The sequence below is a fragment of the Rhagoletis zephyria genome, unplaced genomic scaffold, assembly GCF_001687245.7.
Source record: "Rhagoletis zephyria isolate East Lansing unplaced genomic scaffold, Rhagoletis_zephyria_1.1 Rzeph_scaffold_00085, whole genome shotgun sequence".
Taxonomy (NCBI): domain Eukaryota; kingdom Metazoa; phylum Arthropoda; class Insecta; order Diptera; family Tephritidae; genus Rhagoletis; species Rhagoletis zephyria.
In genome coordinates this window covers 368,787-382,456 of record NW_016157169.1, presented here as the reverse complement: position 1 = coordinate 382,456, position 13,670 = coordinate 368,787, and the positions used below count along the sequence as shown (strand labels likewise).

Genomic DNA, 13,670 nt, shown 5'->3' with positions numbered 1-13,670 from the left:
GTTTGTCTGCGGGCATAATGACCCGAGGTGTTTCTCCCAATCTTCTCGCCACGGCGTCGCATTCGAGAAGTAATTGCTCAGAAATCTCAGCTGCGTTATCACTGAACCGGCATACATTGTTGGACCAGATCTCGGGTTTATGTAGGTGACTTCTTAATCTGACCTTTCTATTGGTTTCCGAGCTGCCCCATTCCTCACGGTGCGCATTTGCATCGCAATGTATTGACGAGAAAGAGTCTCTTCCCCTCGCAGTCGTTTACCAGCCTCTGAACCTCCATCGGGGAAATGTTGTTGTCTCCCGGAAAAATATGCAGCGGCGAAGCGATATCCGTTTCATCTCCTGATATTGTGAGTTTCCTCTGGACCGCTACCAAATCTTGACTTAGAAATTCTGTAATGCAGAAGTAATCAATATTATATCTAAGCAATCCGCATACTCTAGGTATCTCTTGCGAGAGATCCCATATTACTCTTTTATTTGATTCTTTTAAACCTCTTAAGTACTTGACCTCTACTGACGCGCCGATGGCGTCGTGATATTTTATATCTGGGCTATGGTTATAGTGGGTTGACTGGTAATTTTTCCCTCGCCTCTTCAATCTCCGAGAGTCACAGCTCGCTCTCACTCCAGCCATCTAGCTCTAGTTGCGCAGGTCACGCCCTTCCATCAACTCTTGCGTCGATCGAATATCTATAGGGACGACCACAGGCTGCATGTTGTCTGCCTTGGGAGTGATGTTGCTCTCAGGTGCAACCGGCGTAGATTATTTGCGCTTCGTCGTACCCTGAGGCGGCCTCATTTGCTACCTGCATCTCAACCGATGCAGCCGCTGTTTGGCTCGGCCAAAAGCCTCTCGCCTGATGTTGCTAAACGACTCTTCATCTATGCCTACGTTAAGACGCAGGCTGGTGATGACTCGCCATCTAAATGAATTCAGACCCTCATTTTGAGCCTTCAGCAGCCCGATCGCATACTCGGGAGATTTGTCCGCGCCGCTTGAGAAGGAAGACCGTCACGCTTGTCAGCCATGCGGCTGTTCCCTCTTCATTACAATCTACAAGGAGCAAACCTGGCCTTAAGTAGACCCCGCCAAACCCTATCGGGTGTGTGCAACCCCCGAACACCTCATCCATGATGGCGTCTTGGAGGGTAGTCAGAATAGCTGGGGTTGTGTACCTGCCTATCCCGCAGTAGACCGACTCGAAACCGACCTGTTTCTCTCTCGGGTATGGTGCTGCCGGATTGTGTATTCGGATTTGCCTCAGGTGTTCTTTGCCTCCTCCGTTCTTTACCGGGCTAATTTTCAGCTGCTTTTCTATCTCGTGCCTTGTTCGACCCCGCTTCTCCTCTCCGCTGCTGTCTTTCCCGACTGCTGCTATCTGTTTCACCGCTTCCCCGCTAATCAGAGGGCGCGGTTTTGCGATGTTGCTATTCTCTTCTTTTCTCGGCTTCTAATCCTTCCATGTGCTCGAGGGCCTTTTTGCGTGCTCCCTCCGGCGTTTTGCCCTCTTCCAAGATTACGAAGGTTCCACTTGACTGCTGCACCACTGTCCTTTTTGTCTGAGAACGTTGCGTTCCACGAGGAAATCCAGGTTCTCGGCGTATACCATTGTTATTGTTATTTTGCTTGATTTTACTCATCTTGTTCTTACAACCACCTGTTCATTTTTTTCGTTGGAACTCAGTCGTCGACCGCCGTTCAAATACAGCCGGCGGCAAATTGCTGTCCTCCCGGCAGCAAATTGTCCAATGCGGTAGCAGTTCTTGGTCGCTGTTCGCCAGCAGCCCTATGCTGGAAGAACAGTAGGGCCGAAGCTGCGGGAGTGGCTGCGTTATCCCACAGACGTGGCCACCCGAACAGACACATGCTTGTATCAGAGTCCTCGCCAAGGCACGTCATGAGGCATCTATACGAACTGACGGACGAAGTCCAGAGCTTCATACAACAACCTCTTGAGCCGACAGCATACCGACAGGCCATAAACTGCATTCACAGGGAGTCGGTCTAGACTTACATCGACTCCCGACCTGTGAATGCTCCACTCAACTAACGGTTCTATTCTTATGGGTAAACCTCATCGACGCTGCACGCTTCCTGGGCTCCCGTTAGTTGAGCTTGGCGACAACGATTGAGCGACTAGCCGATCTAAGCGGGGTTCTCGATGAGTTTTTAATTGAGTGCTAATTGAATTAATTTTCTTATCCAACTCTGCTGGGAAAACTTTACCTAAAAGTAGATAACTGTACTTAAAAATTAAATATGTATTTTTATATGCATGTATGTATATGTATATGAAAGAAAATAAGAGGATAAGCTTTCAATTCGATACATTATCAACTTCTGGACTCACATCAAAGAAATTTTGCTATGAAAAGAATCTCTTCGAGTAGTTGGAGAGAAGACTATGTTTTCGAAAGGGTGGATCCCTTTCCTCCGAGCTCTTCGATCTGACGTTTTAAAAAGAAATATTCTCTATCTGGCATAATCAACTACATTTACGTTACTTTGATATCATTTGTATGCCCCTTCACAAAGGAGGGAGGCTATTGGACAAGTTACCCACACCAGAAAATGCTTTGAAATGTCAATAAAAATAATAACTGATTTTCTGAAAAGTTATTTGACTTCCCCAGTATATAATTTCAGGAGTTAAAAGCCCTTCCGAAAGGCCTTCCTGAAAGTCAAGAGGTCTTCCACTCTACATTCTTTTCTCCTTTCTGTTTTGTTGAAGAGCTTCTTCTTTCGGTACCCATGGAAGGCCTTCCAGAAGGGCTTTTATAGGACATACTTAAGCAAGGAAGCACTTTTTTCAGCCCTTCTTGGGTAGGCCTCTTAGAATTGCTTTAATTAAGAAGGCCTACCTAATTTATCTTCTGAGTCGTTCCAAATGTACCTAAATTGGTGCGTTTGTACCGAATGTACTTTCAAACTAAATAAAGGTACGATTTTACCAACATTTCATCACTGTAGCAGCTGACCGTGTGTGAGCACCGAAAAGCGGTAGCTCAATTAAAAGGTTAATTTACTCAATTAAATTTCCGTCTGAACTTAATAGGGGTATTCCGCGTAAACTCGTAAAATCCTCGTAAAAGAACTGTCAAAATTTGTAAGGAGCTCAGTTTACGCGCACCTCGTAAAATTACTTCGTAAATTCCAGTGTCGCGGAGGTGCGGAACATTTCATACTAAAATGGATGATATAATATTGAAAAAAAAAAATAATAGTAATAGTAACAATAATAATAGATTGGCGCTTAGTTTTTGCTGCATTTAAAATACAACATTTAGCACTTTCCAACATGTTTTCGAAGAGCGAAGAGCTATCGCATTTAGCAAATGTACATTTACGCGAGCTCTAAATCGTATGCTTTTGACAAACAGCCGTGTTCCAGTCGCTTATTCAGATCTGTATCTATCACGATCAATTCTCACGGAGAAGATAATAATAATAATAATAATAGATTGGCGCTTACACATATGTTAGTGTTTGGCCGAGCTTCTCCGCTGTGTCGGCCGCTGTGGTGTAGTGGTAAGCAGTGCGCACTTCCACCCCACAGCACCTGGGTTCAAGCGCTGGTCAAAGCAACATCGCAAAAAAATATAGAAAAAAAGGTTTTTTCTTAACAGCGATCGTCCCTCGGCAGGCAATGGAAAACCTCCGAGTGCATTTCTGCCATAAAAAACAGCTTCTCATAAAAATACAATCGCCGTTCGGAGTCTCCGTAAAACTGTAAGTACCTCCGCTTTGTGTGACAACATAAAGGCGCACGCCACAAATCGGAGGAGAAGATCAGTCAAACACGGAGAAGATAATGTGCAAAAACCCTACTGAAGAGGAAAAAAGAAATTTTAAAATTTGTTTGTGTTTATATTCATTTGTCGGTGCTGCCAACTAAAATTTCCTCAATTAATTAGGAAACAAAACGCAACAGATTTGATCACAAAATGATCCAGATCTATCACCATCGCATCGATGTTGACTTTACGTAACTTTTCTTTATTCAAATAATGTAAAATAATAAATGAATTCTCAATCGGCGATCACTGAAACGCAGCTAGCAACTGTATACGCGAAAAGCAGTGTTGCGACTTTTACTCATTAAACCATGTTCGAATCGTGGAAATTTTTAAGAACACAGGGTTGCTTTTAGATTCTTAATGCAGAAATGGAGTTGCATTTAGCCCATTATTAGGCGGCACTGTGTGACGGGCTATTATGAAATACAAAAATGTCAAACAGTCACTTTACGCACCTATTTACACATTTGCAAAACGGGGCGTTCCCGTAACAACCCCGTAAAATTACGAGTTTTACACAATTTAAGGGAATACCCACCCCTAATACAAGTACATTAAAACCAATTTAAATATATGGACCAATGCCTGGTACCAATTTGATTTTGCCCAAAATTCAAATAAAGCCAAAGAAATCAACCCTATTTCAAAATACGTAATTTCCATTTTTCAAGTCATTAAGTGAAGAATTCATAAATTCTGTCGCATAAACGTGGTAATTGTCTAAAAGCTTAAACATACGGCGTTGATCCGGATTAACTCGGACTTAATCCGGATCAACTGCAGTTAATTCCCGAGTTGATCCGGATCAGCGCTGCCGTCTGTTTACGCTTTAAGGCTTTCACAAAAGGTCACGAAACAGTGTTCAGTAAAAACAGTAAAGTTTGTTACAGTTGATCTGCCTCTGAAAAATCCATGCTGGTTAGAGCAAATAAGATAACCAATTTAGAATGAACGTTTTTCTTTAACAACACCCTCCTTTGCAATCCGTCCAACGTTCTTATCGCCTGCTTGATAATGAACTTGCATTGCCACACATACCGCACAATCATCATGTCTTTAAATGTCATAAGCAACTACGTCATCTACCGACTGAACGATTTACACCAAGCATCCCGCTGCTCATTATCGTCAAAGTGGATTAGGCCAGATACTATAGAAGTCAACGAAGAATCTCAACCTTGCATTTTTGGAGGCAAACTACAGACTCGTGTAGTTACTTTCAACGTCTTCAGACGTGTCGTGTAGAAACTAACAAGATTTGTGCTTGTAATTCGAAGGAACAACCTGGCCTTGTGGGGACAAGCTAGTCCTTGCCATTCATTTAAACCCAGAAAAAAAAATACCTTCGAAAATTTCAAATACCGTGGATAATTTCGAAATCGGTGTATAAATAGAGATCAAACAACCTAAAAAGTCAGAGAAATTAAACAGAGGGTCCCACAGGATAGGAATACTCGATATTGGTCCTTCACGAATGCCGACTCTGCTATGTATTCATAATTTTGATATTATTTGTATTCATATAATTTTCATATATCTAGATATGTACAAAACTTATACTGGATTTCCACTGGGCATTAAATGGCAAAAATGACAAATGACAAAGTCAGGCATTACAAAATAATCGTGTCATTACATTAAAAAAAATTGTCATTAAGTTCATTCCCACATGGCATTTTTTTAAATGGTGTAAATTTTTTGTCATTTCAATGCCTAGTGGAAATTCGGCATTACATGATTCAATAATGATTCATTATAGCAAAAGCAGTTGTTTATATAAATACATAAATTTTCTTACTTCAATATTTCAAAATTTCAATACAAAATTAAAATTGTTTCTCTGTACACTTGCAGATGGGAGACGTTGATCCAGAAACTCTCTTAGAATGGCTTTCCATGGGCCAGGGCGATGAGCGTGACATGCAACTGATCGCCCTCGAGCAACTTTGCATGCTTCTCCTCATGTCCGATAACGTCGATCGTTGTTTCGAAAGGTAAGTAAGCGCTATAATTGGAATTTCTCCTTTCATTTCCCTCTACTTTATGGCCTTTCATCTGTTTTTTATGTCTCTAATGGTTTACCCAATTGAATTCACATCTTCTTCGGTAGTTGTCCACCACGCACATTTTTACCAGCGCTTTGTAAAATCTTTCTGGATGATCTAGCACCAGAAAACGTACTTGAAGTCACAGCACGTGCTATAACTTACTATCTGGATGTATCGGCTGAATGTACACGCCGCATTGTGGCTATCGATGGTGCCATTAAAGCAATCTGCAATCGTTTAGTTGTCGCCGATTTGTCATCTCGTACTTCACGCGATTTAGCCGAGCAGTGCATTAAGGTGTTGGAGTTAATTTGTACCCGTGAGGCAGGTGCTGTATTCGATGGTGGCGGCCTTAACTGTGTGCTCTCTTTCATCCGTGATTGTGGCTCACAAGTACATAAGGATACCTTGCACTCCGCTATGGCGGTTGTGTCACGCCTCTGCACCAAAGTCGAACCGAATGCACCGTGCATTCAGAATTGTGTAGAAAGTCTCAGCACGCTACTGCAACACGAGGATCCGATGGTAGCAGATGGTGCATTGAAATGTTTCGCCTCAGTGGCTGATCGTTACACACGCAAGTGGGTCGATCCTGCACCATTGGCCGAGTATGGACTTGCCGAAGAATTGTTAAAACGTTTGGGAAATGCTGCAGGGCCTGTTAGCAATACATCAACTTCGACAGCTGTCAGCCCGGGAGGAACTTCTGGTGCTTCCACATCGGCTCCTGGTAGTGGCAGCGGTACTAATAATGATAATTTAAATGCCGTTTCCACAACGATTACCACACCAAGCAAACCAGCCCAAACTAGCGATCCATCACGCTCTTCACAGTCAATTTCCACAACTATATCTTTACTGTCGACTCTATGCCGCGGATCGCCAGCAATCACTCACGATATATTGCGATCTCAATTGCCCGATGCAATTGAACGTGCTTTGAAAGGTGATGAGCGCTGCGTTCTAGATTGCATGCGTCTGGCCGATTTACTATTGCTGTTGTTGTTTGAGGGGCGACAGGCATTGAATCGTGTCGGTGCAGCTGGTGGTGCACAAGGTCAACTAGCATCGCGTGTGCGTCGCAATGATTCAAGCGCTGAGCGTACACACCGCCAATTAATTGATTGCATTCGGTCGAAGGACACGGAAGCCTTACAAGAGGCTATCGAATCAGGTGGCATAGATGTCAATTGCATGGATGATGTTGGTCAGACTTTACTAAACTGGGCATCTGCTTTTGGCACACTCGAAATGGTTGAATATTTGTGCGAAAAGGGTGCTGACGTGAATAAGGGACAGCGCAGTTCATCGCTGCATTATGCTGCATGCTTTGGTCGCCCCAGCATAGCTAAAGTACTACTCAAGTATGGCGCATATCCAGATTTGCGCGACGAAGATGGCAAAACCCCACTGGATAAGGCACGTGAGCGTGCTGATGATGGTCATCGTGAGGTGGCAGCCATACTGCAGTCACCTGGTGAATGGATGGCTGCTGGCAATTTGGCCGCAAACAAAGATGGAGCCGATGATAATGGCACACTGGAACCGCGTGGCGATCCGGAAATGGCACCAATTTATTTGAAATTATTTTTGCCTGTATTCTGCCGTACCTTCCAGGGTACAATGCTAGGCAGCGTACGTCGAGCCAGCCTTGGACTTATCAAGAAAATGGTGCAGTATGCACAATCGGGAGTGTTGAAAGGACTATGTGAACCACAAATGCAATTGGAGCCAGTAGCAGTGACCGGCGTAAATGCACAAAATTTGGGAACGTTATTAGTGGAGGTGGTGGCTAGTGTGCTGGACAATGAGGTATGTAAGGAAAGAGAATTGTTAAATCTATACATAAAACTCATTTAGTAGCAGATAAAAAAACATTTTTTGATTCTAAATTTATTTATTTCACTTAATTTAAAACGTGGGACGGAGAATTATCATTTTATGAAGTAGTGAATTGAAAAGAAAATATAGAATACAAAATTAATATGTGCGGGTCTATTTTCCCTCCTCCTTCTTTATAATCGACAAATAAAACCCTTTAAAAAGCCTAAAAATTTCAACTAACATTTTTCCCGCCAATCGCGACACCGCTAAAATTTCTTAGGGGACATCTTTTCTCCAGTACATAGGCCCCTGCTTCCATCAGGTTCATAGTGTTGAAACCAAGTTCCGTCTTCGGTTCTTAAATCCATTCCTGGGCTGGTTGCACAGATTCCAAACTTCGTGGCAACACTCAATGCGCGGTTGCAACTTAACTGGTGTGACGTCTTGACATAATAAAATAATCACGATATTAAAAAACGATCACATACGATACTCTTAACCACTTCTGCGATTTGTTTATTTTTCGGCTTTTTCAATAATATATGGGTGAAAATTTCTCAACTGGACCTCGTATTTCAGTCAAGCTCGAATTTTTGCGTGCAAATTTGGAGATAGAGAGGTTTATAGATGTTAAAGGGATTCTGAGAATTTTTTTTGAAAAATTTTAATTTTTAAAGTTTTTATAAGCAAATATATTTTTAAGCAATCTTTTTTTCAAAACTCATTTTCTCTTAAAGTATTTGACGAAAGTTTATACAATTTTTTTTTGTAATGACATTGGAGCTTTAAAAAAAAAGTATTTTTATAATTTAGAATTTTTTTGAATTTAAACATAAATATTCAAGTTGCATTAAAAATATGTTCTCAATGTCTCTTTTCCATTTCGTTTATATTTTCAAAAACTGTATTTATTGAAGAAAATATTTGTAAACAAAAATTTTGTTACATCTTTTCTGGTTTTGACTTACAGCAACATTTGTCACAGCGCGCACGTATCGTGAACCATGCACGCTCACCGTATATGCGCGCAACGTGTTCACTAGAAAGCGCGTACAGAAGCAACTAACAATTGGCTCATATTTGCGACTTTTAACATAACCTTATATAATAATAATAGCATTTGTGGCATTTTTAAGAAATTTTTAGGTTAAGTTTTGCATCGGAGGTATGTGTTAAAAAAATCCCATTAATTCAATTTTTTTGGAGTTCACACGCAACATTATTACCAGGGAACGGATTTTTAGGACCTAACAACCTACATACAGAAAAAGGTAAAGTAGGCACTTGCCTTCTAGTGTAATGTACTAAATAAAGACAAAAACCGAAAAATAATCAAAATATACATTTGTTTCTAAATTATAAAAATATTTTTTTAAAGCTCTAATGTCACTACGCTTCCAAAAAATATTTCATAAACCTTCGTCAAATACTTTAAGAGAAAATGTGTTCTGAAAAAAGATTGCTTAAAAATATATTTGCTTATAAAAAACTTAAAAAATCAGAATTTTTCAAAAAAAAATAGAGTCCCTTTCACATCTATGAACCTCTCTACCCACAAATTTTCACGCAAAAATTTTCCTAATTATAAATAAATTTTCCAGACAAGAGCGCACTAAACAGATTATCGCTTTTTTATCATCTGGTGAGTGATTTTTCCTTGGTTGATAAAGAATTTTCTTACGGAACGAGGTTTACTTTTCTCAAAGCGATATCTTCAACTAAAAAAAAATTAAAATGTTCTGAGTCGCTGAAGAGTGCTGGGTAAAAAACAAATTCCCTCTCCCGGTTATGTTGCGTATTTCTTAACTCTTAAAAAATACGAATATTTATCAGAAATGTTTCGGAATTTTTCATTTTGAAGTGAAGATAGTAATGACTAGGGCTCGGAATCTCATGCACTAAAAAATCGAAAATATGCGCATTTAATATGCCCTCAAAGTTCAAAAATATGCGCTATAAAAAAGTAAAATATCCAATTATATATATAATATTTTACTAATATTTTATTGTCGGCACAAAAATTACCCACCAGACAATATTTGTTGCCGGCAATAAGAAAACTTGTCGCCCTCCGCAACAAATTTATTGCCGACAATATCGCCATCGTATCGATTTCTTATTACCAGTCGCTGTAAAACGTCCGCCGAAGGCAACTTGCCTGGGCGAGTCGTTTTCTTATTACCCGAATGAGTCGTTTTATTATTGCTACAGGCGATATTTGAATAACACTTTCTCCCCACAATTTTATTCTTTTTGAATATTTTATTTGTTTTTGAACACAAACTTATAATTTGAAAACGAAATTGATTATTTTCGTCGCTAGGAGGCTTCCTATTTTTTTTAACCCTATCTTGGGCAGTAATTAGATGTTTTTGAAAAATCCTGATGACGCGCAGTTCATCAGTTTGGGCATTTTTGAAAACATATTCCTAAGACGACATAAAAGAAATGATGTTGCCGATTTCTCACTACGGCAATAAATCGGTGAGTCGCCAATTTGTTGCCATTGACGATTGTTGCCTATTACTCATGTTTTGCATGGTGGGAAATAACACGTATTTTAACAAGAAAATAACGAAAACAATTAACTTGAAAATACAATACATATTTAGGTATGTGTAAAATCAGTTTATAATCAAGCAGACTGTTACAATCTTGTGCAAATAGAAACATTGATAGTTTAATAGTGGTTCAAATGAATGGTTGGTTGGTTTAAGTGGATTGTCACCCTGGTGACAAGCAATTAGCAAATTTGCCATTCTGATTCCGCAACTCGTGTAACCTACAGACATTTGGCGGTTTTAATAAATTTCAGTACGTCATACAGAGAGAGGCATCTACACTCTGAAATATTCTACAGGAATGGTTTGCCGAGTGTTTTTAGCCTCATCCTTGCGAGGGATTGACACTCGCCCAGCAAGTGTTCGACTGTCTCCTAACCTATTGAAGGACGGTCCTATCCGTCCGGCATGCACTCAACGTGCCAGTTCCCTGTGTACGCTGCAGTTAATTTGCAGGCATCTTCATAGCTCATTCCTAAAAGCTTTGGTTTAAAATGTGTCGTAGGACACCCAGAACTGCCGATTCCACCTCTGCTTGGCCTTGAAGTAATAAATTTCGGTAATTTTTGCGTGGGACACGTTCAGGGCGGAGCCGCTGTCGCGTTCCCGTAAATGTCCCTATGTCCCGAGACCCATATTAGCGTAATTTGGTATTGATCAGAGATAAAGCCTCTATCCTTCAGTCCTCCACTAGTTGAAATCTAACATAGGTACAAGTGAGTGCTTTAAAGAAGATATTCAGATGAATATTTGGGTAAAAATTATAGTTAATTCTAGATTTCGCACTAAATTTAAATAGTTGTAAATCAAAAAAAGCAAAAATATGCGAAAACCGTATGCATTTGTTGTAAAATATACTGAAATATGAGCAATAAATATGCAAAAACAGGTATTTTATTGAGAAATATGCAAAACCATGCATTTATGCATGCAAAATGCATGAATATGCACTAATGATTGAATGCCATTTTAACGGAAATTTCATTATTCATAAAGATAACTTAACCATTTCTATTTGAATATGCCCAAAAAAAAACATGCATTAGCATGAGATTCCGACCCCTAGTAATGACATAGAAGCATTCGTTATTTCATTGTTAAGAACCGAATTGAACCGATTGTCGGTAAATTCTATTCGCTGTTTCATTACAATTTTAACAATGCCAACGCCAACGGGAATCGGCCTGATTGATAGGTAATCGTAATCGAATAGCACCTCGATAAATACATACTTATGAAAACAATAGATAGATAGATAATAAAATGAGGTTTGCATCGCAACCTAGTGGTCTATTGTGCCCTCCACTCTTCACAATACCTCCTCTAGACCTAAATCTCTGAGAAAATTCAGCAGTACCTTAGCGTATAGGGTGTGAATTGCCTAAGCTGTGGCCACATTGTGCCTAACTTCTCTCACGTCTTCTGCAGACTGCATCACATTCGGTGAGGATGTGTAGAGTTGTTTCGCTGGTAGAGTCGCAAAACCGACAACGGTCGCTCGACCATATCCCCAGCTTGTATAAATGGCCTCTCACCCTGCAGTATTCTGTGAGGATACCTGTTAATATTCTAAGCTGCCCTTTTGGGAGGTCTGTTTAATCTTTGGAATCGCCTTCTGTTATGACCTCCCAGTAAACTCTTTTCCTGACGCATTTCTGACGAACTTTGCCTGTTTAGATCCCGTATAGTGATCCTCTCTATCCTAAGCTCCTCTTTTAGAGTGTTGGACCAACTCCTAGGAAGGGCTCGATGAGGAACTGGAGTATCTCTTGCGAGATAGTCAGTCGCCTCGTTACCCTCTACTGCCTTGTGACGAGGTACTTACGCTAACTTGGTGTTATTGTGTCTACCCAGGGAGTTAAATTTCTCAATGCACTCCAGGACCAGCGACGATTTGAGCTCAGACGATATGAGGGCCCTAGGTGCTGCATGGCTATCACTTAGGATTATGACTCTCGTTTCTATACCCTCTACTCATGATTGTATCCACACATAGGTAGATGGCGTAAACTTCTGCTTGAAAGATGCTCGGATATTTCCCCATAGGAACAGAAATCCGAAAGCGGAGACACTCCAGGTTGCTTTACTGCAAAGCTCTATTTTGAATCTCTTCTCAAAGACTATTCTTTTTTCTTTTGGCTGCCTGCTCTATGGTTATATGAAGAGGCTCGAGTTCAAGGACTACTTCCAGCGCCGTCGTCGGACATGTGCGCACCGCTCCTGTTATGCATACACATGCCAGTCGTTGTAGCTTGGTGAGTGATTGTCTCACCGTGGCTAGAGTAGTTCTTGAAACACAAGCTACCGCCCCATAGGTAATCAATGGCTGTACTATCATGATCTTAGGATCCTAGGCGTACAACACCACGATTTTCCCGCCAGACGCTTACACACCAATAAAGCTTTCGTAGCCTTGGAAGTGATCGCGTCCACAGAAGTTTGGTGTCTAGGATTAGTCCCAGATATTTCACTTCGGTGGCGATGCTGACCACGACCCCCTCCAAGGTTATGTCCCTCATGTCCGGAAGGGCTCTTTTCCTAGTAGAGAAAATGATGGCGGGTTTGGCAGGATTTATGATGAGCTCTAACTTGCCGCACCATCCCTTCTTCTATCTGAAGTAATTTTGAATGATATGATATCACAGAGGGTGCCCCAAACTTCCCCCTTACAATTATCATTAGGGATCTTCAAAAACAGTGCCGAAAACAAGATGAAAGTGCAACAAAATTAAATTTTTTAAGGCGTTTTAAGAACAATATATTTTTAGAAATAATATTTTTTAAATCACTGAAGTAATATAATAACTATTAATTAGTTAAATTATTACAGTAAATCACTTTTATGAAGGATTCCTTAGACATATACATAAATTCATAGTAAAATTACACAGAATTCCAATTACGTATGGGGAATACACCGAAATATAGGTATTATGACATTTTTACACACATATGTATGTATATGTACATATGTACCTATATGCGAAATAATAGCAGTGAGACATTTTAACCAGTTCGCCTATACTGTTCATTGATTATTTTTCGAATGATTTTATATAAAAGTCTAATTTATAGCTTAATAAGCACAATATATGTACAAAAATCGTCATTTCTTTTTTAATATTTTTATTGAGCTTTGTACCACGATTGTTTATTAGGAAAAATTGAAAAAGCAACAAAGTCTAAGCGGTAGAAGTTATAGCACTATTTCGGAGATCACCACATCTCCTCATCAGACTTCGTTCAAACTTTGCACAAAAATTCAGCAGGCTTTCCCAACAACAAACTTTGAATTCAGAATTTTTAAGGAGATTCCAAGTATTCAATTTCATGCATTCTTTTCCATAAAAAGTGTGTTCGAAAATTTTTTAATGGATGAAAATGTATGACACCGTCGGAAAAAAATATCAAAAATCATCGCGATATTGCAGAAACTTG

At 40.1% G+C, this 13,670-nt stretch overlaps 1 protein-coding gene across 6 annotated transcripts in view; it reads left to right on the top strand.

The window, feature by feature from the left end:
* The window catches only part of Ufd4 (ubiquitin fusion-degradation 4-like), a 61,421-nt gene that overhangs the window by 14,081 nt on the left and 33,670 nt on the right, over positions 1-13,670 (top strand). For all 6 annotated transcript variants that reach the window (XM_017630005.1, XM_017629996.1, XM_017629990.1 and 3 more), the window contains 2 exons: positions 5,654-5,793; positions 5,910-7,659. In XM_017630005.1, the coding sequence (XP_017485494.1) occupies positions 5,654-5,793; positions 5,910-7,659 (1,890 nt within the window). The remainder of the gene's footprint in view (positions 1-5,653; positions 5,794-5,909; positions 7,660-13,670) is intronic.